At 41.0% G+C, this 27,259-nt stretch overlaps 1 protein-coding gene across 2 annotated transcripts in view; it reads left to right on the forward strand.

Moving 5' to 3' along the window:
* 14-3-3zeta (tyrosine 3-monooxygenase/tryptophan 5-monooxygenase activation protein zeta) overlaps nucleotides 1-27,259 on the forward strand; it is a 78,621-nt gene that overhangs the window by 36,025 nt on the left and 15,337 nt on the right. For both annotated transcript variants that reach the window (XM_071673268.1, XM_071673269.1), the window contains exons 3-4: nucleotides 18,421-18,578; nucleotides 18,801-18,839. In XM_071673268.1, the coding sequence (XP_071529369.1) occupies nucleotides 18,421-18,578; nucleotides 18,801-18,839 (197 nt within the window). The remainder of the gene's footprint in view (nucleotides 1-18,420; nucleotides 18,579-18,800; nucleotides 18,840-27,259) is intronic.

Raw genomic sequence — 27,259 nt, forward strand, 5'->3', positions numbered from 1 at the left:
CATTACTACAAACCCTTTATGGAGGAGAACCCATTCTTAGAGAAAGTGAAGTGACCCTTGATAATTTTACTATAGAAATTGCATTTGAACCTTGCCACAGCTGAATTTTTAACAATTCCAACTCAGGAGTATGTATGTAGCACAGCAGAAGAGTATGTACCAATACCATGACCATAACATTCAACAGCCTGGATATCCCAACATAGGGTCAATTTTGGCTGGGATGAAGCTGTTTTATTATATAATTTCCATCTTAATTTTTATGAATGTCGTTTAATATGAGCATGTAAAGGGCAAATGCAAGAGTAATAAAAGTAAAATGTATGTTTTTTTTTTATTTTTGTTGGAGACGCACCAATTGTGTAGAGCTTTTGTAATTGTATAGGTAAACTCGACTCCAATGGCAAAATGTAAGTTGAATTTAGAAGGAAAGAATTTTACTAGGATATAAGACCCCCCCCCCCCAAATGATAAATGAAAAGAAAAAGGATAGAAACAGAACATTCCTAAGGAGAACTGTGTAATAGATATTTAGCTCTCATGGAAGATTACCATCTCATTTATTTCAAGCTGTTACTCTGAGAGGACAAAATGAATTGCTGACTCCTAAACCTTTTCACCCTCATTGTGGTGGGAGATAGTGGTTTTTCTGATGCCTGTTGAATATTTGAAGTCTTTGGAGGGTTGTCTTCTGCCTAGGCACTTGTGGTGGGTTGTTGGTCAGCCAAGTTGCTGGAAACTGCTTCCTGGAGACCTACATAGTCCCCACACACCCTCCTGCTGGGGTATCATTTGGATGCTTCCTCTGGGAGGAGGTAGTTCTTTTTAACCATGCAGAGTCCCAGAACAGAGAAATGTGTGTTGAAGACGACCAATTTGCCACATTAAACGTGCAACAGACAGATGCCTGTGAGAAGAGAGCAGTTTTCGGGCAATAAAAGAAAGATGGGCACTATACAGGAGGAAGAAATATAGACCTACAAGAAAAGCCACTTATAAAAAGAGTATGTTGAACATAAATTCAAAATATTTCAATTTCAGGAAAAGAGGAGAGTCTTTAATGAATTCAGAAATAACTAACAAAAGAATACTCTTTCTATTTTGTAACATGTATATTGAAGACCTAAAGTTGGCCTCCTCCTCTGTCTCTCTCTCTCTCTCTCTCTCTCTCTCTCTCTCCCTCTCTCTCTCTCTCCCCCCCCCAAAAAAAAAAAAAAATCGTGAAAGATGTTACAAATTTATGAAAAAAGTTTTTTGAGATGACCTGAGACACTCCTACACATTAGTTCCCCGTTATGCAGTAGATATCACCTACTCCCCAGAGGATTTCAAGAGGGTCATTAAGAGCAAAATACCTCATTTGTGAGAACTGGATATCCTTTGGAGAGAGTCTCGTATGGTTTGGCATCATCTCCCAAGAGTTTGGAACTGACTTTCATTACCCTACCTCTAAAAAGGTTAAAGCAAAGCAGTCCCAAACATCTGTCACTGAGAGCACTGATGCCACACATTATTAAGATTTTGAGAAGAGTCCTGAGAAGCAGATTGACTGACTTTTGTGGATCAGAATGAAGTACATAACCTAGGTGAACGTGTTGTTTTAAGATGGGAAGATATTATCTCTAGGTTGGTCACAACAGTTATTTAGTTCAGGTCCTGGAGGACAGATCAAATACTGATGGTAGTTTACACAATCATTTCTGAAGCATTTGCCAGATGTGACCATGGTGGTGGCATAGCACAGAAAATGCATAAGATAGGGAATGATGGGAAGAAATGAGATGGATCTACAAATTTTTTAACTAGTATACCAGGTCACTTCCATTGCCTCCACGGCAAAAAGCTCACTTCCTAAAGGAACTGTACACTTGCACACTTTTTCATATTTTTACATTTGACATTAACATAAAAGATAAGTTGGTTTCATAACCCTTGGAGATGACACTAGAATGGATATAGATATCATATCAGTAGAGCATGTTAAGAGGCTGCAAAGAAATATAAGTGGTCTTCCACTGAGCTCCCCTGGATTGGGGAAAATGAAGAAATTCAAAAAGAGAACAAAAGTGTGATAGTAAAGACTAGGATAAGTGGAGACAAGCTGTGGCCACCCTCCCTGAGGGAACAAGCATCAGAGATGTAGGTAGATGGACATGCAGACACACTGTCAAGCCAAATGAATGATGATCTCAAAGACCTTGGATGAATGTCTTAACTTAACCTTCAGCAAATGCAAAGTAACAGTTGCTTGCAAGAAGGATGGTGGGATGTATTCAGCTGACCTTCATGATTAGGGAAGAAAATGGTGAGCAACTTGAACCTCCAGGGCTTGGGACATTTCAGTACCTTGCCTACAATCATCAGAAAAACACCATTGGGTACATATTAGAAAAGTTTGTTAGTCTTAGACAAGTACCTCTGTGTGTCTGTGGACTGTAGCTTCCAACAGCTTAGTTGACCAACAACTTAGGACCAGTTTGGACTCAGGAATATAGAAAGCTCAAAAGAACTGCATTAGGTAATCGTCAGATAATTCTTTGTGTTTAGATGGGGGGGGGGGGTGGAGCATCTCCTTTTGTTTAGGAATCCTTCAGGGAGAAGACCATAGTAATGCCAATAAAATGCTTGGAAGAGCCAGAAATCGAGGACATGTAAAAAAGAAAACCCAGCTGGTGCTAATTTGAGAAGTCCTTGGATGAGTGTGAGATCCACCATTTATATATCCCTGGGGATAGGGGAGAAAGAATATATATGTATTTTTTTTTTTTTTATTATACTTTGTCGCTGTCTCCCGCGTTTGCGAGGTAGCGCAAGGAAACAGACGAAAGAAATGGCCCAACCCCCCCCCCCCCCCATACACATGTATATACATACGTCCACACACGCAAATATACATACCTACACAGCTTTCCATGGTTTACTACAGACGCTTCACATGCCTTGATTCAATCCACTGACAGCACGTCAACCCCGGTATACCACATCGCTCCAATTCACTCTATTCCTTGCCCTCCTTTCACCCTCCTGCATGTTCAGGCCCCGATCACACAAAATCTTTTTCACTCCTTCTTTCCACCTCCAATTTGGTCTCCCTCTTCTCCTCGTTCCCTCCACCTCCGACACATATATCCTCTTGGTCAATCTTTCCTCACTCATTCTCTCCATGTGCCCAAACCACTTCAAAACACCCTCTTCTGCTCTCTCAACCACGCTCTTTTTATTTCCACATCTCTCTCTTACCCTTACGTTACTCACTCGATCAAACCACCTCACACCACACATTGTCCTCAAACATCTCATTTCCAGCACATCCATCCTCCTGCGCACAACTCTATCCATAGCCCACGCCTTGCAACCATACAACATTGTTGGAACCACTATTCCTTCAAACATACCCATTTTTGCTTTCCGAGATAATGTTCTCGACTTCCACATATTCTTCAAGGCCCCCAGAATTTTTGCCCTCTCCCCCACCCTATGATCCACTTCCGCTTCCATGGTTCCATCCGCTGCCAGATCCACTCCCAGATATCTAAAACACTTCACTTCCTCCAGTTTTTCTCCATTCAAACTCACCTCCCAATTGACTTGACCCTCAACCCTACTGTACCTAATAACCTTGCTCTTATTCACATTTACTCTTAACATTGAGATGTATAGGTATGTATATTTGCGTGTGTGGACGTGTATGTATATACATGTGTATGGGGGTGGGTTGGGCCATTTCTTTCATCTGTTTCCTTGCGCTACCTCGCAAATGCGGGAGACAGCGACAAAGCAAAAATATATATATATATATATATATATATATATATATATATATATATATATATATATATATATATATATATATATATATATATATATATATAAAGATGTTCTGGAAGGAGGTAAATAAAGTGCGTAAGACAAGGGAGCAAATGGGAACTTCAGTGAAGGGCGCAAATGGGGAGGTGATAACAAGTAGTGGTGATGTGAGAGGGAGATGGAGTGAGTATTTTGAAGGTTTGTTGAATGTGTTTGATGATTGAGTGGCAGATATAGGGTGTTTTGGTCGAGGTGGTGTGCAAAGTGAGAGGGTTAGGGAAAATGATTTGGTAAACAGAGAAGAGGTAGTAAAAGCTTTGCGGAAGATGAAAGCCGGCAAGGCAGCAGGTTTGGATGGTATTGCAGTGGAATTTATTAAAAAAGGGGGTGACTGTATTGTTGACTGGTTGGTAAGGTTATTTAATGTATGTATGACTCATGGTGAGGTGCCTGAGGATTGGCGGAATGCGTGCATAGTGCCATTGTACAAAGGCAAAGGGGATAAGAGTGAGTGCTCAAATTACAGAGGTATAAGTTTGTTGAGTATTCCTGGTAAATTATATGGGAGGATATTGATTGAGAGGGTGAAGGCATGTACAGAGCATCAGATTGGGGAAGAGCAGTGTGGTTTCAGAAGTGGTAGAGGATGTGTGGATCAGGTGTTTGCTTTGAAGAATGTATGTGAGAAATACTTAGAAAAGCAAATGGATTTGTATGTAGCATTAATGGATCTGGAGAAGGCATATGATAGAGTTGATAGAGATGCTCTTTGGAAGGTATTAAGAATATATGGTGTGGGAGGCAAGTTGTTAGAAGCAGTGAAAAGTTTTTATCGAGGATGTAAGGCATGTGTACGTGTAGGAAGACAGGAAAGTGATTGGTACTCAGTGAATGTAGGTTTGTGGCAGGGGTGTGTTATGTTTCCATGGTGGTTTAATTTGTTTATGGATGGGGTTGTTAGGGAGGTAAATGCAAGAGTTTTGGAAAGAGGGGCAAGTATGAAGTCTGTTGGGGATGAGAGAGCTTGGGAAGTGAGTCAGTTGTTGTTCGCTGATGATACAGTGCTGGTGGCTGATTCATGTGAGAAACTGCAGAAGCTGGTGACTGAGTTTGGTAAAGTGTGTGGAAGAAGAAAGTTAAGAGTAAATGTGAATAAGAGCAAGGTTATTAGGTACAGTAGGGTTGAGGGTCAAGTCAATTGGGAGGTGAGTTTGAATGGAGAAAAACTGGAGGAAGTGAAGTGTTTTAGATATCTGGGAGTGGATCTGGCAGCGGATGGAACCATGGAAGCGGAAGTGGATCATAGGGTGGGAGAGGGGGCAAAAATTCTGGGGGCCTTGAAGAATGTGTGGAAGTCGAGAACATTATCTCGGAAAGCAAAAATGGGTATGTTTGAAGGAATAGTGGTTCCAACAATGTTGTATGGTTGCGAGGCGTGGGCTATGGATAGAGTTGTGCGCAGGAGGATGGATGTGCTGGAAATGAGATGTTTGAGGACAATGTGTGGTGTGAGGTGGTTTGATCGAGTAAGTAACGTAAGGGTAAGAGAGATGTGTGGAAATAAAAAGAGCGTGGTTGAGAGAGCAGAAGAGGGTGTTTTGAAGTGGTTTGGGCACATGGAGAGAATGAGTGAGGAAAGATTGACCAAGAGGATATATGTGTCGGAGGTGGAGGGAACGAGGAGAAGAGGGAGACCAAATTGGAGGTGGAAAGATGGAGTGAAAAAGATTTTGTGTGATCGGAGCCTGAACATGCAGGAGGGTGAAAGGAGGGCAAGGAATAGAGTGAATTGGAGCGATGTGGTATACCGGGGTTGACGTGCTGTCAGTGGATTGAATCAAGGCATGTGAAGCGTCTGGGGTAGACCATGGAAAGCTGTGTAGGTATGTGTATTTGCGTGTGTGGACGTATGTATATACATGTGTATGGGGGTGGGTTGGGCCATTTCTTTCGTCTGTTTCCTTGCGCTACCTCGCAAGCGCGGGAGTCAGCGAAAAAAAAAATATATATATATATATCCCTTATTCCTGGGGATAGGGGAGAAAGAATTCTTCCCACGTATTCCCTGCGTGTCGTAGAAGGCGACTAAAAGGGGAGGGAGCGGGTGGCTGGAAATCCTCCCCTCTCGTTTTTCTTTTTTTTTTTTTTATTTTCCAAAGGAAGGAACAGAGAGGGGGGCCAGGTGAGGATATTCCCTCTAAGGCCCAGCCCTCTGTTGATAATGCTACCTCGCTAATGCGGGAAATGGCGAATAGTACGAAAGAAAGAAAAAGAAAAATGTATATCCCTGGGGATAGGGGAGAAAGAATACTTCCCATGTATTCCCTGCGTGTCGTAGAAGGCGACTAAAAGGGAAGGGAGTGGGGGGCTGGAAATCCTCCCCTCTTTTTTTTTTTTTTTTCCAAAGAAGGAACAGAGAAGGGGGCCAGATGAGGATATTCCCTCAAAGGCCCATTCCTCTGTTCTTAACGCTACCTCGCTAATGTGGGAAATGGCGAATAGTATGAAAGAAAAAAGAATATATATATATATATATATATATATATATCCCCTTTGCCTTTGTACAATGGCACTATGCACGCATTCCGCCAATCCTCAGGCACCTCACCATGAGTCATACATACATTAAATAACCTTACCAACCAGTCAACAATACAGTCACCCCCTTTTTTAATAAATTCCACTGCAATACCATCCAAACCTGCTGCCTTGCCGGCTTTCATCTTCCGCAAAGCTTTTACTACCTCCTCTCTGTTTACCAAATCATTTTCCCTAACCCTCTCACTTTGCACACCACCTCGACCAAAACACCCTATATCTGCCACTCTGTCATCAGACACATTCAACAAACCTTCAAAATACTCATTCCATCTCCCTCTCACATCACCACTACTTGTTATCACCTCCCCATTTACGCCCTTCACTGAAGTTCCCATTTGCTCCCTTGTCTTACGCACCCTATTTACCTCCTTAAGTGAGTGCTCAAATTACAGAGGTATAAGTTTGTTGAGTATTCCTGGTAAATTATATGGGAGGGTATTGATTGAGAGGGTGAAGGCATGTACAGAGCATCAGATTGGGGAAGAGCAGTGCGGTTTCAGAAGTGGTAGAGGATGTGTGGATCAGGTGTTTGCTTTGAAGAATGTATGTGAGAAATACTTAGAAAAGCAAATGGATTTGTATGTAGCATTTATGGATCTGGAGAAGGCATATGATAGAGTTGATAGAGATGCTCTGTGGAAGGTATTAAGAATATATGGTGTGGGAGGCAAGTTGTTAGAAGCAGTGAAAAGTTTTTATCGAGGATGTAAGGCATGTGTACGTGTAGGAAGAGAGGAAAGTGATTGGTTCTCAGTGAATGTAGGTTTGCGGCAGGGGTGTGTGATGTCTCCATGGTTGTTTAATTTGTTTATGGATGGGGTTGTTAGGGAGGTAAATGCAAGGGTCCTGGAAAGAGGGGCAAGTATGAAGTCTGTTGGGGATGAGAGAGCTTGGGAAGTGAGTCAGTTGTTGTTCGCTGATGATACAGCGCTGGTGGCTGATTCATGTGAGAAACTGCAGAAGCTGGTGACTGAGTTTGGTAAAGTGTGTGGAAGAAGAAAGTTAAGAGTAAATGTGAATAAGAGCAAGGTTATTAGGTACAGTAGGGTTGAGGGTCAAGTCAATTGGGAGGTGAGTTTGAATGGAGAAAAACTGGAGGAAGTGAAGTGTTTTAGATATCTGGGAGTGGATCTGTCAGCGGATGGAACCATGGAAGCGGAAGTGGATCATAGGGTGGGGGAGGGGGCGAAAATTTTGGGAGCCTTGAAAAATGTGTGGAAGTCGAGAACATTATCTCGGAAAGCAAAAATGGGTATGTTTGAAGGAATAGTGGTTCCAACAATGTTGTATGGTTGCGAGGCGTGGGCTATGGATAGAGTTGTGCGCAGGAGGATGGATGTGCTGGAAATGAGATGTTTGAGGACAATGTGTGGTGTGAGGTGGTTTGATCGAGTAAGTAACGTAAGGGTAAGAGAGATGTGTGGAAATAAAAAGAGCGTGGTTGAGAGAGCAGAAGAGGGTGTTTTGAAATGGTTTGGGCACATGGAGAGAATGAGTGAGGAAAGATTGACCAAGAGGATATATGTGTCGGAGGTGGAGGGAACGAGGAGAAGAGGGAGACCAAATTGGAGGTGGAAAGATGGAGTGAAAAAGATTTTGTGTGATCGGGGCCTGAACATGCAGGAGGGTGTAAGGAGGGCAAGGAATAGAGTGAATTGGAGCGATGTGGTATACAGGGGTTGACGTGCTGTCAGTGGAGTGAATCAAGGCATGTGAAGCGTCTGGGGTAAACCATGGAAAGCTGTGTAGGTATGTATATTTGCGTGTGTGGACGTGTGTATGTACATGTGTATGGGGGGGGGTTGGGCCATTTCTTTCGTCTGTTTCCTTGCGCTACCTCGCAAACGCGGGAGACAGCGACAAAGTATAAAAAAAAAAACATTCGCCATTTCCCACGATTGCGAGGTAGCATCATGAACAGAGGACTGAGCCTTTGAGGGAGTATCTTCACTTGGTTCCTTTATCAGTTCCTTCCTTTGGAAAAGTAAAACCTGGAGGGGAGGATTTCCAGCCCCACTCCCTCCCTTTTTAGTCATCATCTGCGACATGCAGGGGATATATGGGAAGTATTCTTTCTCCCCCTAACCTCAAGGAAAAAGAATACTTCCCACGTATTCCCTGTGTGTCGTAGAAGGCAACTAAAAGGGAGGGAGCAGGAGCTGGAAATATTCCCCTTCCGTTTTCAGTTTTCCAAAAGAAGGAACAGGGAAGGGGGCCAAGTGAGAATATTACCTCTAAGGCTTGGTCCTATATTTCTTGATGCTGCCTTGCTAACTTGGGAAATGGCGAATATGTATGAAAAAGATTTATATATTTTCAATATTTACTTATTAGGGATTGTATTCTACAGTGGAACAGTATGAGTATGGTCCCAATTGGAAGAGGTTTGAGTTGATCAGAACTTTCCCAGAAATATTAACCTTCAATAAAGCAACCTTGGAGATGAGGGCTTAAACCTTTGACATGACTGAATTTTGTAACCCTCCCCATGGCAGCAGGGCTAAGGATGATGATTTTGTGGATGGTAGATTTATTTATCAAAGCATCTGGGTTGGGTTGGGGAGAGAGAGACAAGAGCCTTTCCCATGTCTCTAAATAAGGAAGACTTGACTTGGATGAGCCATTTTGCAAAAGAAAGGGTACAGCAGCTTCGCCAAATACAACTAAACTTACTGCTCGAGAGAGAGAGAGAGAGAGAGAGAGAGAGAGAGAGAGAGAGAGAGAGAGAGAGAGAGAGAGAGAGAGAGAGAAGAGGGGGGGATAAATATTTTGTAGTGAAATGTCCATAGTTTGGCTTTGCCTGGACCAGTCACTGAACTGGTGATATATTTCTGAAGCATAGATATTGGACATTTCCAAGAATGCTGATGGTTCAGCAAAGCATAAAATCCAGAAATTGCATGCTGACCATTTTGATTAAATGTGCTCATGAAATTCACGGCATTCTTTTACTACAGGGATTCCTTGTTTAATGTATTAGATGCAGTGCCTGAATAGCTTAGAGGTTAGAATTCTTGATCATTTATCATATTTCCTCCCATGTGATTTGTGTGGTATTTAATGTTAAGATTACCACCATGTGGCAAAATAGTTTTACAAGTTAAGGCCACCATTCACAATTATATTGCTTTTATCACTAGGCATTTAGTAGCGTATCATAGGTGGTTGATATATCTGATGAAGTGTTGGTTTGGGTTGTTGGTTGTTTGAAGTTGAGGTTGTAGCTCTTGGCCAAACACAGCCCCCTACATCCTGACTGGTGTGGTACCCTAGTAGGTAGTAGTCCATGCACTCTGACAATTGTGTGCCATGCATCCCATGTTGCCTCTGATTGTAGATGGCAAGGTGTTAGAGTCTTGGGACCCCAGTTGTTTAAGGTATTTACATGTTCACAACTACTACACTAGATGCTGGGTGGTTCATACTCATTTTAGCAGGGCTATTTTATATGGTTATAAATAAGGAAGTCTTGGGTACTTAGCTCTAACGTAACAAGTGGGGATAAGCACGGGAGGACTGGAGCACTTTACATCCAGTATAGGATACACACACACAAAAAAAAAGTGTCATGGGAAGTGCCTGTTTATCAATCATAACATTATAACCTCAGGATATGTGAAGGTGATTTGCCTTTTTGGCAAGACTGGAATAGCATATTTGGGAAAATATAGTGTTAAATGCATCCAAAATGTTTAGACTTGTTCAAGAAAGGTAAATGATTTTGGAGATGGTATAATTCTTACCACTGAAAATTATACGAATTATTTCTAAGAGTTTCGGCACTGCCTGAGTGAGTATTGCGAGGACCACCACGTATCAGGAACTATGTGACATATCCCTTGAGACATTCACAGAATATGCTCCATTTCTTGGACCTCGCAGGACCAGACAGAGGCAAGGCAGAACTGCAGCAGGGGGGAAATGTTTTTGGCTTCCCTCTGCAGAATGATTAAGAGGATGTAAAAGAACTGGGCATAGCTCAGCAAGCAAGTATGAATATGTACATGTGTATATATGTATGTGTATGTGTTTATGTATGGGTGTTTATGTATATATGAGTGGATGGGCCATTCTTTGTCTTTTTCCTGGCGCCACCCACTGACGTGGGAAATGTCGATCAGTAAATATATTATTTATTTATTATATTTAATCGCTGTTTCCCGCATCAATGAGGTAGTGCCAGGAAACATGTAGAATGGCCCATCCACTTTCATACACATCATTATGTATGCATACACACACACACACACACACACACACATATATCATTTATACAAACACACACACACGCTATACATATTCATACTTGCTTGCCTTGCCTTCATCTATTTCAGGTGCTACCCCACCCCACAGGAAACAGCATTGCAACCCCCTGCTTCAGTGAAGTAGCGCCAGGAAAACTGACAAAAAAGGCCACATTTGTTCACATTCAGTCTCTAGCTGTCTTGGGTAATATATAAATTTGCCAGGACTTGCTTGAAATATCCTTGTTGCTCCTGCTGCCATCAAGTTTTTTATGAAAAGGATCTAGTCCTAGGCAAAAGTCCACATCAGGGCTGGGCCGTAATTGAAATGGAGAAAATTATGAAACGGAAAAACAAGAGACAAGGGAAAGCATTTATGAATTTATTGGAGGAAGTGAAATAGTCTTAATGTGCCAGGTCATAGTTATTGGGGAAGACATGAAAAGGTTGAGAGTTCCAAAGCTTCGACATGTAGTGAAGGAAGCAGGTACCAAAATGGTCCACCCTTGTGTTGCCATTGGCCTCAGTAATCATGTGACAAGGCAGCTTGCTGAGTATTGTGTGGTCTAGCTAGTGGTGGGGGCACACAAGCAGCCAGCTCTTGGGAGCAAACCTCTGGGCCTTTGCTTTTATTGTGAGTTTGGTGTTTGATCCATGTTAACATTCATTCTATTCTCCATAATCTAGCTTTGGGAATTTTTGATGTACTGATTAATGTTCCACTCTTTGCGCTCTTCTTGATCTCTGCATTATCACGAACACTCCTTAAACTTCATTCACATTAAGTCAAAGGGTACACTTAGTATCACCTGATCAGTCACCTCTCCTTTCTCATAACGTTTTAGTATGCCCATCTTATCTGTAGTAATGGCATTGCGCTTCTTGAGATCACTTAAAAAATATTTTGGTGGAATGATGCAAGTCAGGTGTTATATCCTTTGCTAATGATGCAAAAATAAGCATGAAAATAAAGCTGGTCGAGGATGATGGAAGGCTACATAAGGACATGGAGAGACTGTAACTGAGCAAAACTTGATTTTCGAGGGGCGGCAGATCCTGTGAGCTTTCGTGTGTGTGTGTGTATATATATATATTTATATACATAAATATTATACTTAACGCTGTCCCCCACGTTAGCGAGGTAGCGCAAGGAAGCAGAGGAAGAATGGCCCAACCCACCCACATACACATGTATATACATAAATGGCCACACACGCACATATACATACATATACATATATACACATGTACATATCCATACTTGGTGCCTTCATCCATTCCCGTTGCTACCCTGCCACACACGAAATAACCCTGACCCCCTTGCGTGCAGCAGCGCCAAGAACAGACCAAAGAGGCCATGTTCGTTCATGCTCAGTTTCTAGCTTTCATGTGTAATGCATTGAAACCACAGCTCCCATTCAACATCAAGGCCCCACGCACCTTTCCATGGTTTACCCCAGACGCTTCACACGCCCTGGTTCAATCTATTGACAGCACATTGGCCTGGTGTACCACATCGTTCCAATTCACTCTATTCCTTGCATGCCTTACACCCTTCTCTATGTTCTGGCCCTGATCACTCAAAATCTTTTATCACTCCATCCTTCTATCTTCAGATTGATTTCCTGCTTCTCCTTCCCTCCATATATATATATATATATATATATATATATATATATATATATATATATATATATATATATATTTTTTTTTTTTTTTTTTTTTTTTTTTTTATACTTTGTCGCTGTCTCCCGCGTTTGCGAGGTAGCGCAAGGAAACAGACGAAAGAAATGGCCCAACCCTCCCCATACACACGTACATACACACGTCCACACACGCAAATATACATACCTACACAGCTTTCCATGGTTTACCCCAGACGCTTCACATGCCCTGATTCAATCCACTGACAGCACGTCAACCCCTGTATACCACATCGCTCCAATTCACTCTATTCCTTGCCCTCCTTTCACCCTCCTGCATGTTCAGGCCCCGATCACACAAAATCCTTTTCACTCCATCTTTCCACCTCCAATTTGGTCTCCCTCTTCTCCTCGTTCCCTCCACCTCCGACACATATATCCTCTTGGTCAATCTTTCCTCACTCATTCTCTCCATGTGCCCAAACCATTTCAAAACACCCTCTTCTGCTCTCTCAACCACGCTCTTTTTATTTCCACACATCTCTCTTACCCTTACGTTACTTACTCGATCAAACCACCTCACACCACACATTGTCCTCAAACATCTCATTTCCAGCACATCCATCCTCCTGCGCACAACTCTATCCATAGCCCACGCCTCGCAACCATACAACATTGTTGGAACTACTATTCCTTCAAACATACCCATTTTTGCTTTCCGGGATAATGTTCTCGACTTCCACACATTTTTCAAGGCTCCCAAAATTTTCGCCCCCTCCCCCACCCTATGATCCACTTCCGCTTCCATGGTTCCATCCGCTGCCAGATCCACTCCCAGATATCTAAAACACTTCACTTCCTCCAGTTTTTCTCCATTCAAACTCACCTCCCAATTGACTTGACCCTCAACCCTACTGTACCTAATAACCTTGCTCTTATTCACATTTACTCTTAACTTTCTTCTTCCACACACTTTACCAAACTCCGTCACCAGCTTCTGCAGTTTCTCACATGAATCCGCCACCAGCGCTGTATCATCAGCGAACAACAACTGACTCACTTCCCAAGCTCTCTCATCCCCAACAGACTTCATACTTGCCCCTCTTTCCAAGACTCTTGCATTTACCTCCCTAACAATATATATATTTTTTTTTTATACTTTGTCGCTGTCTCCCGCGTTTGCGAGGTAGCGCAAGGAAACAGACGAAAGAAATGGCCCAACCCCCCCTATACACATGTATATACATACGTCCACACACGCAAATATACATACCTACACAGCTTTCCATGGTTTACCCCAGACGCTTCACATGCCTTGATTCAATCCACTGACAGCACGTCAACCCCGGTATACCACATCACTCCAATTCACTCTATTCCTTGCCCTCCTTTCACCCTCCTGCATGTTCAGGCCCCGATCACACAAAATCTTTTTCACTCCATCTTTCCACCTCCAATTTGGTCTCCCTCTTCTCCTCGTTCCCTCCACCTCCGACACATATATCCTCTTGGTCAATCTTTCCTCACTCATTCTCTCCATGTGCCCAAACCACTTCAAAACACCCTCTTCTGCTCTCTCAACCACGCTCTTTTTATTTCCACACATCTCTCTTACCCTTACGTTACTCAATCGATCAAACTTTTATATATATATATATATATATATATAAGTTTGTTGAGTATTCCTGGCAAATTATATGGGAGGGTATTGATTGAGAGGGTGAAGGCATGTACAGAGCATCAGATTGGGGAAGAGCAGTGTGGTTTCAGAAGTGGTAGAGGATGTGTGGATCAGGTGTTTGCTTTGAAGAATGTATGTGAGAAATACTTAGAAAAGCAAATGGATTTGTATGTAGCATTTATGGATCTGGAGAAGGCATATGATAGAGTTGATAGAGATGCTCTGTGGAAGGTATTAAGAATATATGGTGTGGGAGGCAAGTTGTTAGAAGCGGTGAAAAGTTTTTATCAAGGATGTAAGGCATGTGTACGTGTAGGAAGAGAGGAAAGTGATTGGTTCTCAGTGAATGTAGGTTTGCGGCAGGGGTGTGTGATGTCTCCATGGTTGTTTAATTTGTTTATGGATGGGGTTGTTAGGGAGGTGAATGCAAGAGTTTTGGAAAGAGGGGCAAGTATGAAGTCTGTTGGGGATGAGAGAGCTTGGGAAGTGAGTCAGTTGTTGTTCGCTGATGATACAGCGCTGGTGGCTGATTCATGTGAGAAACTGCAGAAGCTGGTGACTGAGTTTGGTAAAGTGTGTGAAAGAAGAAAGTTAAGAGTAAATGTGAATAAGAGCAAGGTTATTTGGTACAGTAGGGTTGAGGGTCAATTCAATTGGGAGGTGAGTTTGAATGGAGAAAAAACTGGAGGAAGTGAAGTGTTTTAGATATCTGGGAGTGGATCTGGCAGCGGATGGAACCATGGAAGCGGAAGTGGATCATAGGGTGGGGGAGGGGGCGAAAATTCTGGGAGCCTTGAAGAATGTGTGGAAGTCGAGAACATTATCTCGGAAAGCAAAAATGGGTATGTTTGAAGGAATAGTGGTTCCAACAATGTTGTATGGTTGCGAGGCGTGGGCTATGGATAGAGTTGTGCGCAGGAGGATGGATGTGCTGGAAATGAGATGTTTGAGGACAATGTGTGGTGTGAGGTGGTTTGATCGAGTAAGTAACGTAAGGGTAAGAGAGATGTGTGGAAATAAAAAGAGCGTGGTTGAGAGAGCAGAAGAGGGTGTTTTGAAATGGTTTGGTCACATGGAGAGAATGAGTGAGGAAAGATTGACCAAGAGGATATATGTGTCGGAGGTGGGGGGAACGAGGAGAAGAGGGAGACCAAATTGGAGGTGGAAAGATGGAGTAAAAAGATTTTGTGTGATCGGGGCCTGAACATGCAGGAGGGTGAAAGGAGGGCAAAGAATAGAGTGAATTGGAGCGATGTGGTATACCGTGGTTGACGTGCTGTCAGTGGATTGAATCAAGGCATGTGTATGGGGGTGGATTGGGCCATTTCTTTCGTCTGTTTCCTTGCGCTACCTCGCAAACGCAGGAGACAGCGACAAAGCAAAAAAAAAAAATATATATATATATATATATACACACACACACACAAATGATTGTGTAATATTGCTATTTCCTACATTAGTGAGGTAACACGCTTCCTCCTACATTTTCGTTCCAAGCTGTCAAAACATCTTTCATTCCATTGTTGCACACCTTTCCTTTCAGTTAATGTGCCTTTTCCTAGTTGCCACTGCTACTGACTTGCTTATGCACTTGGTCATCCTCATGACTCATCCTTTTTTTGTCAACTATTTGTGTGCCCTCTTCAGCTCTTGAACTCTTACATTTACTCCTCTTACTACCAGGCCTCTCTCTTACCTAATATCTCATTTGATCAACATTTGATACACCTCATTTTGTCCTAAAACATTCCCTTTCCAACTCATCCTTCCATACTGGGGCAGGAGTTGTTGTTTGTGGCATTCATGGGCCATAAGAAAATGTATGATACAGTGGGTTGATAGAGATACTTTGGGAAGTTTGTAGAAATATTGGTGTGGGGGAAAAGTTGAAGGAAATGGTTGTTTGTAGATATCTGAGTAAGTTGAAGGAAATGGTTGTTTGTAGATATCTGTGTGTGGTCATGGCAAGTGGAAAGCACAAAGTGAGCTTTAGTGTGGGTAAAGGGGTGAATTGAGGGTTGTATTGAAAGAAAAGTCACAGTGGGTGTGGGTAAAGATGGTCATATTTGATGGTATTGCATACTCTTGATGGTGGTGTTTGAATGCGAAGTGTGGGCTCTTGGATGATAAAGTATGGTAGATGGCGAATGTGTTGGAAATGAAATGCACAAGGACAGTATGCAGTATGAGTGTTGATCAAGTATGTAATGGTAAGGTAAAAGACAGATTTGGTAATTTATGAGCATGGTTGAGATGAAGGCAAACAGTTTCTGTGGACTTGAGGGAAGGATGAGTGAGGAAAGGTTGACAAAAAGAGGGTGTGTGTGGGTCATTAGTTAAGGAGACCAAACTGAAGATGGAAGGATTGTGGAAAAGTTTAATGGAAGCCTAAACCTACAGGAGTGCATAAGGTGTTCACAGGACAGTGAATTGAGGAATGGTTTCTTTAGAGTGAAAAACTGTCAGAGGGTAGGACCATAGCTCATAAGACTGTCAGATTGTGAATATGGGGGCTCTGGGTTTAATGTATTGTGCACGGCAGTTAGAGTGTGGTTGTAAGCCAATGATGTTTCTATTGTTCTTGGCACTACTTGTTAAGTGAACAAGTAAAAATGATGAATGTCATAATTTGCTGATCAGCACAACCCCCACTGCTCCTTGATGGTCTTTGCCTGGCACCTCCACCTATGCCACCACTGTCTTGTACGATTATGAAACTGTGCTTCCTTACTTGTTAGCAGTTTTTGTATTCAAGAGAGTGCCAGGAACAAATGAAGAAAAGGCGTAAATTTTGCACATCTATTATCAAGCTGTCATGCATGATGTTTTGTAACCACTGCTTCCCTACCTACAACCATGCCCTACTTTTTTTTATGCTGCTGCATTGTATGCCCTGGTTCAGTCCATTGATAGCACATTTCCCTCTGTATACCCCATCGATTCAGTTCATTCTTTATTCCATGCACCTCTTATGCCCTCCTGCATGATCATGCCCCGATCACCTTAAACCATACTCACACCTTTGTTATATCTTCAATTTGGCCTCCCCCTTTTCCTTCTCTCCTCCACCTGTGACACATATCCTTTTAGTTGCACTCTCTCTCTCTCTCTCTCCACAGGTCCAAATTCTTCATATGATGTACTTAATTCTCTTACCCTATCATATCTTAATCCTGGTTATGTCTGACATATGATTTTCTCTACATTCTCGTCTGTAGCCCATGCTTTGCATTCGTACAACACCATTCGACTACTGTGCCTTCAAAGATACCCATCCATCTCCGCCTTCCCATATGATGAGTATGTCTCTACACATATGCATGCATGTGTGCACACACACAAAAAAGTGTGTGCAGTAAGGCAAGTGGATGATTGGAATGATTTAATGAAGGGTGCTATGAATCCTGCATAGATTTTAAAATCTTGATGGTACAAAAAGTATGAAAGATGGGGGCCCCATATTTGTAAAACCCCCTTTGTGTGAAAATTGTCAAAAAAAAACGAAGGTTCAATAGAAGTCGAAACTAGGAGTGTTGACTCGAGTTGTTTCTGTTTGGTTGGCACTTTTGGTCACTCATTTCTTTTATTCTTTTGACTGAAATGTTTGGAGAAGAAATAAAACTACTTTGGTGATATTTTAAAAAGCCTTTGCCCTACTCATAAAGCAAGAACAAAATGTTGAGGCTGCTGTGTGTATGTACTGACTCTCATGTGGTCATTTAACGAGGGAAAGAAGTTGGCTGACTGACATCACAAGAAAATCCTGCAGTTTTGCTGGGGTTTAGTGTAATGAAGTTAGACGTAAATGTGGTGGTGGGAATCGTTAAAGCTTTGCATGGTAACGAGCCTTTAATTACAGGACTTGAATGACCATTAAAATCCAAGAGATAGGCATTGATTCACAATGTATAGCTGGATAAGATTTGGAGTCGTGTATGGCTGTTACATCTCATTCCATTCATCAGCGAACTTGTTTGGAGAAAAACTTCAGAAATAGAGACCACATGAAATGTTTATGAAATGTGATTACTTGGAATATAACTGCAGTGTCATTGTTCTTGAGTTATTTTGGAAATTTCATATATTTCTAATAATCTTTCATTGTTATATATTTGATTTTAGTCACATGCCTTGTTTTTTCTCAAATTAGATATTCAAGGATATTTGACTAACAAGAAAAGCTTTTAGCACAGCATTGTAGAAGTATCTGTTAATTCCACAATGTAAGTTTCTCCACTTCAGTAATGTGGGATACTTTCATATGGAGTTTTGTTAGTGCCAATGCCAAATACAGATAGTTAATATGCCAAAATACTTGACAGCATAGAACATATAAAAACTTTTCATCTAGGATGTTTCAAGTTTAGTGATAGATATATTTCTTTCTTTGTTGGCTGCATATTTTAGATGTGTGTTATAATGCATTTTATCTTTTTCCTTCTAGGGGTGGAGCTCTCAAATGAGGAGCGAAATCTTTTGTCAGTAGCATACAAGAATGTTGTAGGAGCTCGGAGAAGTTCCTGGAGAGTTATTTCCTCCATAGAACAGAAGACAGAGGGTTCAGAACGAAAACAACAGATGGCAAAGGAATACAGAGAGAAGGTTAGTATTTAGTGTAACCCCTGTTGACAAATTGAGTGTTTTAGTGTGGTTGAACAGGGATCCTGCAGCTCCATATCTCGTGTGTTTCTACCACTATGATCTTAGTAGCATGTCCATGGACACAACAGTTTTCCAAAAATGCTTAAGGATATTTTTCTGAAAGTGTTCATAAAAACTGTTCTGAGTGTCTGATTTTAATCATTTTTGTTTTATCATCCACAGGTCGAAACAGAACTTAGGGAAATTTGCCAGGATGTTTTGGTAAGTACAATCCTAATTCTGATCGTGCATGCATCACATGGAATTGTGCATTTGATGATGGAAAGTTACTGCAAATGTCGAAAGTTACTGCTTGTGGTATTTTGGCAAGATTTGATTCCAATATTTTCTCTTTCTGGAATAAAATGTAGGATGAGGTAGATGTTATGTTGGTAAGCCTTGAACTAAGAATTACTAATAGTCTTCAGTTTTGCAAATTTAATCAGAGAATTTGGTGTATGGATATTTACTAATAGTCTTCAGTTTTGCAAATGTAATCGGAGAATTTGGTGTATGGATATTGATTAAAACACACTGTAGATAACGTTGGCAATGATTATGGCTGTATTAAATTTTTTTTGTATGGGTATCTATTAAAAATGTGTTGGTTCACCATTAAAGAAAGGAAAAGCTACTGTAGATGCATATTTTGGATTTGTGAAGTGTTAAACAACACTTCCTTTTGGGTAAGACGACTCTGGTATTTTATAATAGAATTTTGTTTATTCAAGGCCATCTTTGGAGTTATGGCAGTTATGAAAGTTTAAGTAATTGACACTCGTAATACCTTAGATTTACCATTAGTTGGCCATGGTTTTGGTTAGTTTGAGAAACCCTGATCTGAGTATAGGCTTTCGGTTGAAGGTCACTAAATGCAAGTTTTCCCTCTTTCACAATTTGATGTAGTGGTATGAATATCGATCTTTGGTCATTGATCCTCTTGAGATGTTTGCTTTTTTCTCAACCCATAAGATGGGTGGGCAGACTAAAATCCTTTAGCCCAGGCTAAGTCTGGCTCACAGATATATGTAACCCGGCCAACGAAGTAAGAATATCTATATCTATATATATATATATATGTATATATTATTATTTTTATTTTTTATTATACTTTGTCGCTGTCTCCCGCGTTTGCGAGGTAGCGCAAGGAAACAGACGAAAGAAATGGCCCAACCCCCCCCCCCCCATACACATGTATATACATACGTCCACACACGCAAATATACATACCTACACAGCTTTCCATAGCTTACCCCAGACGCTTCACATGCCTTGATTCAATCCACTGACAGCACGTCAACCCCGGTATACCACATCGCTCCAATTCACTCTATTCCTTGCCCTCCTTTCACCCTCCTGCATGTTCAGGCCCCGATCACACAAAATCTTTTTCACTCCATCTTTCCACCTCCAATTTGGTCTCCCTCTTCTCCTTGTTCCCTCCACCTCCGACACATATATCCTCTTGGTCAATCTTTCCTCACTCATCCTCTCCATGTGCCCAAACCACTTCAAAACACCCTGTTCTGCTCTCTCAACCACGCTCTTTTTATTTCCACACATCTCTCTTACCCTTACGTTACTCACTCGATCAAACCACCTCACACCACACATTGTCCTCAAACATCTCATTTCCAGCACATCCAACCTCCTGCGCACAACTCTATCCATAGCCCACGCCTCGCAACCATACAACATTGTTGGAACCACTATTCCTTCAAACATACCCATTTTTGCTTTCCGAGATAATGTTCTCGACTTCCACACATTCTTCAAGGCCCCCAGAATTTTTGCCCCCTCCCCCACCCTATGATCCACTTCCACTTCCATGGTTCCATCCGCTGCCAGATCCACTCCCAGATATCTAAAACACTTCACTTCCTCCAGTTTTTCTCCATTCAAACTCACCTCCCAATTGACTTGACCCTCAACCCTACTGTACCTAATAACCTTGCTCTTATTCACATTTACTCTTAACTTTCTTCTTCCACACACTTTACCAAACTCAGTCACCAGCTTCTGCAGTTTCTCACATGAATCAGCCACCAGCGCTGTATCATCAGCGAACAACAACTGACTCACTTCCCAAGCTCTCTCATCCCCAACAGACTTCATACTTGCCCCTCTTTCCAAAACTCTTGCATTTACCTCCCTAACAACCCCACCCATAAACAAATTAAACAACCATGGAGACATCACACACCCCTGCCGCAAACCTACATTCACTGAGAACCAATCTCTTTACTCTCTTCCTACACGTACACATGCCTTACATCCTCGATAAAAACTTTTCACTGCTTCTAACAACTTTCCTCCCACACCATATATTCTTAATACCTTCCACAGAGCATCCATAAATGCTACATACAAATCCATTTGCTTTTCTAAGCATTTCTCACATACATAAGGGGAGTGGGGGAGGAATGGGATGTATTTAGGGAATCAGTGATGGATTGCGCAAAAGATGCTTGTGGCATGAGAAGAGTGGGAGGTGGGTTGATTAGAAAGGGTAGTGAGTGATGGGATGAAGAAGTAAGAGTAATAGTGAAAGAGAAGAGAGAGGCATTTGGACGATTTTTGCAGGGAAAAAATGCAATTGAGTGGGAGATGTATAAAAGAAAGAGACAAGAGGTCAAGAGAAAGGTGCAAGAGGTGAAAAAAAGGGCAAATGAGAGTTGGGGTGAGAGAGTATCATTAAATTTTAGGGAGAATAAAAAGATGTTCTGGAAGGAGGTAAATAAAGTGCGTAAGACAAGGGAGCAAATGGGAACTTCAGTGAAGGGCGCAAATGGGGAGGTGATAACAAGTAGTGGTGATGTGAGAAGGAGATGGAGTGAGTATTTTGAAGGTTTGTTGAATGTGTTTGATGATAGAGTGGCAGATATAGGGTGTTTTGGTTGAGGTGGTGTGCAAAGTGAGAGGGTTAGGGAAAATGATTTGGTAAACAGAGAAGAGGTAGTAAAAGCTTTGCGGAAGATGAAAGCCAGCAAGGCAGCAGGTTTGGATGGTATTGCAGTGGAATTTATTAAAGAAGGGGGTGACTGTATTATTGACTTATTTAATGTATGTATGACTCATGGTGAGGTGCCTGAGGATTGTCGGAATGCGTGCATAGTGCCATTGTACAAAGGCAAAGGGGATAAGAGTGAGTGCTCAAATTACAGAGGTATAAGTTTGTTGAGTATTCCTGGTAAATTATATGGGAGGGTATTGATTGAGAGGGTGAAGGCATGTACAGAGCATCAGATTGGGGAAGAGCAGTGTGGTTTCAGAAGTGGTAGAGGATGTGTGGATCAGGTGTTTGCTTTGAAGAATGTATGTGAGAAATATATATATATATATATATATATATATATATATATATATATATATATATATATATATATATATATATATATATATATATGTAAGGCATGTGTACGTGTAGGAAGAGGAGAGTGATTGGTTCTCAGTGAATGTAGGTTTGCGGCAGGGGTGTGTGATGTCTCCATGGTTGTTTAATTTGTTTATGGATGGGGTTGTTAGGGAGGTGAATGCAAGAGTTTTGGAAAGAGGGGCAAGTATGAAGTCTGTTGGGGATGAGAGAGCTTGGGAAGTGAGTCAGTTGTTGTTCGCTGATGATACAGCGCTGGTGGCTGATTCATGTGAGAAACTGCAGAAGCTGGTGACTGAGTTTGGTAAAGTGTGTGAAAGAAGAAAGTTAAGAGTAAATGTAAATAAGAGCAAGGTTATTAGGTACAGTAGGGTTGAGGATCAGGTCAATTGGGAGGTAAGTTTGAATGGAGCAAAACTGGAGTAAGTAAAGTGTTTTAGATATCTGGGAGTGGATCTGGCAGCGGATGGAACCATGGAAGCGGAAGTGGATCATAGGGTGGGGGAGGGGGCGAAAATCCTGGGAGCCTTGAAGAATGTGTGGAAGTCGAGAACATTATCTCGGAAAGCAAAAATGGGTATGTTTGAAGGAATAGTGGTTCCAACAATGTTGTATGGTTGCGAGGCGTGGGCTATGGATAGAGTTGTGCGCAGGAGGATGGATGTGCTGGAAATGAGATGTTTGAGGACAATGTGTGGTGTGAGGTGGTTTGATCGAGTAAGTAACGTAAGGGTAAGAGAGATGTGTGGAAATAAAAAGAGCGTGGTTGAGAGAGCAGAAGAGGGTGTTTTGAAATGGTTTGGGCACATTGAGGGAATGAGTGAGGAAAGATTGACCAAGAGGATATATGTGTCGGAGGTGGAGGGAACGAGGAGAAGTGGGAGACCAAATTGGAGGTGGAAAGATGGAGTGAAAAAGATTTTGTGTGATCGGGGCCTGAACATGCAGGAGGGTGAAAGGAGGGCAAGGAATAGAGTGAATTGGATCGATGTGGTATACCGGGGTTGACGTGCTGTCATTGGATTGAATCAGGGCATGTGAAGCGTCTGGGGTAAACCATGGAAAGCTGTGTAGGTATGTATATTTGCGTGTGTGGACGTATGTATATACATGTGTATGGGGGTGGGTTGGGCCATTTCTTTCGTCTGTTTCCTTGCGCTACCTCGCAAACGCGGGAGACAGCGACAAAGCAAAAATATATATATATATATATATATATATATATATATATATATATATATATATATATATATATATATATATATATATATATATATATATATATATATATATATATATATATATATATATATATATATATATAATAATATATATATATATATATATATATATATATATATATATATATATATATATATATATATATATATATATATATATATATATATATATATATATATATATATATATATATATATATATATATATATATATATATATATATATATATATATATATATATATATATATATATATATATATATATATATATATATATATATATATATATATATATATATATATATATATATATATATATATATATATATATATATATATATATATATATATATATATATATATATATATATATATATATATATATATATATATATATATATATATATATATATATATATATATATATATATATATATATATATATATATATATATATATATATATATATATATATATATATATATATATATATATATATATATATATATATATATATATATATATATATATATGCGCTAGTAGCTGATTCGGGTGAGAAACTGCAGAAGCCGGTGACTGAGTTTGGTAAAGTGTGAAAGAAGAAAGCTGAGGGTAAATGTGAATAAGAGTAAGGTTATTAGGTATAGTAGGGTTGAGGGACAAGTCATTTGGGAGGTAAGTTTGAATGGAGAAAAACTGGAGAAAGTGAAGTGTTTTAGATATCTGGGAGTGGATTTGGCATCGGATGGAACCATGGAAGCGGAAGTGAGTCGCACGCTGGGGGAGGGGGCGAAAGTTCTGGGTTCGTTGAAACATATGTGGAATGAGAACATTATCTCAGAAAGCAAAAATGGGTATGTTTGAAGGAATAGTGGTTCCAACAATATATATGGTTGAGGCATGGGCTATAGATAGAGTTGTGCGGAGGAGGGTGGATGTGTTGGAAATGAGATGGTTAAGGACAATATGTGGTGTGAGGTGGTTTGATCGAGAAAGTAATGAAAGGGCAAGAGAGAAGGGTGGTAATAAAGTGTGGTTGAGAGAGCAGAAGAGGGTGTATTGAAATGGTTTGTTCACATGGGGAGAATGAGTGAAGAGAGATTGAGAGGGGATATATGTGTCAGAGGTGGAGGGAACGAGAAGTGGGAAACCAAATTGGAGGTGGTAGGATGGAATGCAAAAGATTTGGGGGGGGGGGTGCCATTTCATGTGTGGCGGTGGGAATGGATGAAGGCAGCATATATGAATATGTACGTGTGTATATATGTATGTCTATGTATATATACATATGTATGTGTTGAAATGCATAGATATGTATATGTGCGTGTGGGTGTTTATGTATGTACATGTGTATGTGGGGTGGGTGGGTTGAGCCATTCTTTCGTCTGTTTCCTTGCTCTACCTCGCAAACGCGGGAGACAAAGTGTAATATAATATATATATAATATATATATATATATATATATATATATATATATATATATATATATATATATATATATATATATATATATATATATAATTATAATAATTGATATGTGTGTAAGAGAAACTTCTTGATGTAGATGTGAGAGGAGCAAGTTGGTGGGATGTCTGATCACTATCTTGAGGCGAAGATGAAGATTTATAGAAGTTTTCAAAAAAAGAAAAGATAATCTGTTAGAAGAGATTGGTGAGAGTAAGTGAGCTTGGAAAAGGAGACTTCCGTGAGGAAATACTATGAGAGATTGAGTGTAGAGTGGCTGAAGGTGAGAGCAAATGAAATGAGGGGAAGCAGTAATGGCATGTGCAAGAGATGCATCTAGTACGAGAAAGGTGGGAGGTGGGTAGATTGGAAAGAGTAGTAAGTGGTGGGATGAAGTAATGTTGCTAGTGAAAGCGAGAAAGAGAGGCGTTTGAACGGTACTTGGAAGTGAGGGGTGCAAGTGACTGGGCAGAGTATAAAAGAAAGCGGCAGGAGGTCGAGAGGAAGGTGTAAGAGCTAAATAAAGGGCAGATAAGAGTTGGGGTGTGAGTATCATTAAACTTTAGGGAGAATTGGAAAAAAAAAAAGTTTTGGAAGGAGGTAAATAACGTGCGTAAGACAAAGAACAAATTGGAACTCTGATGCAAGGGGGAAGTGATTACAGGTAATGATGTAGTGATAAAGTGGGTATTTTGAAGGTTTACTGAATGTTTGATGATATGGTGGCAGATGTAGGTTGTTTTGGTCGGGATGTGCGAAAAGAGTCAGGGAGAATGGTTTGGTGGAGAGAGAGGTGGCGAAAGCCTTGCGAAAGACGAAATCCGTGAAGGCGACTGAAGTGGATGGTATTGCAATTGAATTTATTATTAAGGGGTGACTTTTCTTGATTGGTTGATTAGGATGTGTGGCATGTATGGATCTGGAGAAGGCATATAATAGGGTTAATGGAGGTGCTTTGTGGAAGGTCGTAGAAGTATATGGGATAAGTGTGGGATGTAAGCTGCTAGGAGTGAAATTTTTATCAAGGGTGTGAGGCTTGTGTACACAGCAGATACAACCCTCTTAACACATGATATCGAGAGGGCCTGGCGGACTCATGGGTTTTTGTCTTCTTGAGGAATTGGAAGTCACCCTCACTCAGCAAGTGTGTGCATTAAGTATATCCTGGAAAGAAAAAGCCTTGATTCTGGCATCACTCCAGATAATCTGAAGCTGACCCATACCGATCCGTTTCGCAAAGGAGGGAGGGGAAACTGAAGGGTGTGCGGGAATGTTGTGCTGAGTCGTCAGCCAATTAATGCATTTTATTTGTAAAAGAAAGTAAATCGTAGATAAGGAGACAAAGTGTAGGGTACAAGACAAAACCTTAAGGGACACCGCTGTTGATGGAGAAAAGGAGAGAGGCTGACCCAACCACCACCACGGAGGATAGGACAGAGAGGAAGCGAGGTATGAGGGAGCAGAGTGAGGTGGGAAGCCAGAAGCGGGGAGCTTAGAGATAAGAACCCAATGCCACACCCTGTCGAAGTCGTTGGCCATATGTCATGGGCAATTTCATAGGATTTTCTCCAAATCTTCCCGGGTATGACGACTAGGTGTGAGGTAAGATAAGGGGAGAATGTCACCAGTGGCTTTCGCCTTACGGGAGCCATACTGGTGATCACAGAGAAGGCGAGTGAGATTCAAGATGTCCGAGGAAACGGGAGTTTGGATATTACAAGATGACTAAAAGCAACAAGTTTGAGAGATTGGAACTGTCACTCATCTTTAGGATATAGATGTACCAGCGTATGCCCTGCGGGGAGTAAATTCTGATTTTTAAAGAGAAACGAAACAGACGAGCAAGCACAGGTGTCATTTCAGAAGCACGCTCTTTCGGTACACGGGGTGGATGACATCAGGACCATAAATGTGCCTTGCTTGTGTTCAGAGAGAGAAAAGAGCTTATCGAACAGTTCGAGATGATTTAGGGAGGTGAAGGAATGTTTATTATCTAAGGCAGCGTCTGACATTGGCTACAGATTAAATGAAATCGAAAGCTTCCTAAAACTATCATTTATAAATGCTTGGGCTTTTGGGAGCAGATAGTCTCGTCTTGCGGGGGGGGGGGGATGATAGTCGTATTTAGTGGATTTACATCTAGATGCAAGAGAGTGATAAACGTGTGCCTATTTTTCGTGATCATAAAAAAAGGAGTTAAAAGTGTTTTCAGGTTATATATATATATATATATATATATATATATATATATATATATATATATATATATATATATATAATTTTTTTTTTTTTTTTTTTTTTTTTTTTTTTTTTTTTAGTTGTCGCTGTCTCCCGCGTTTGCGAGGTAGCGCAAGGAAACAGACGAAAGAAATGGCCCAACCCACCCCCATACACATGTATATACATACGTCCACACACGCAAATTTACATACCTACACAGCTTTCCATGGTTTGCCCCAGACGCTTCACATGCCCTGATTCAATCCACTGACAGCACGTCAAACCCGGTATACCACATCCATCCAATTCACTTTATTCCTTGCCCTCCTTTCACCCTCCTGC

The sequence above is a fragment of the Panulirus ornatus genome, chromosome 18, assembly GCF_036320965.1.
Source record: "Panulirus ornatus isolate Po-2019 chromosome 18, ASM3632096v1, whole genome shotgun sequence".
Lineage (NCBI taxonomy): Eukaryota > Metazoa > Arthropoda > Malacostraca > Decapoda > Palinuridae > Panulirus > Panulirus ornatus.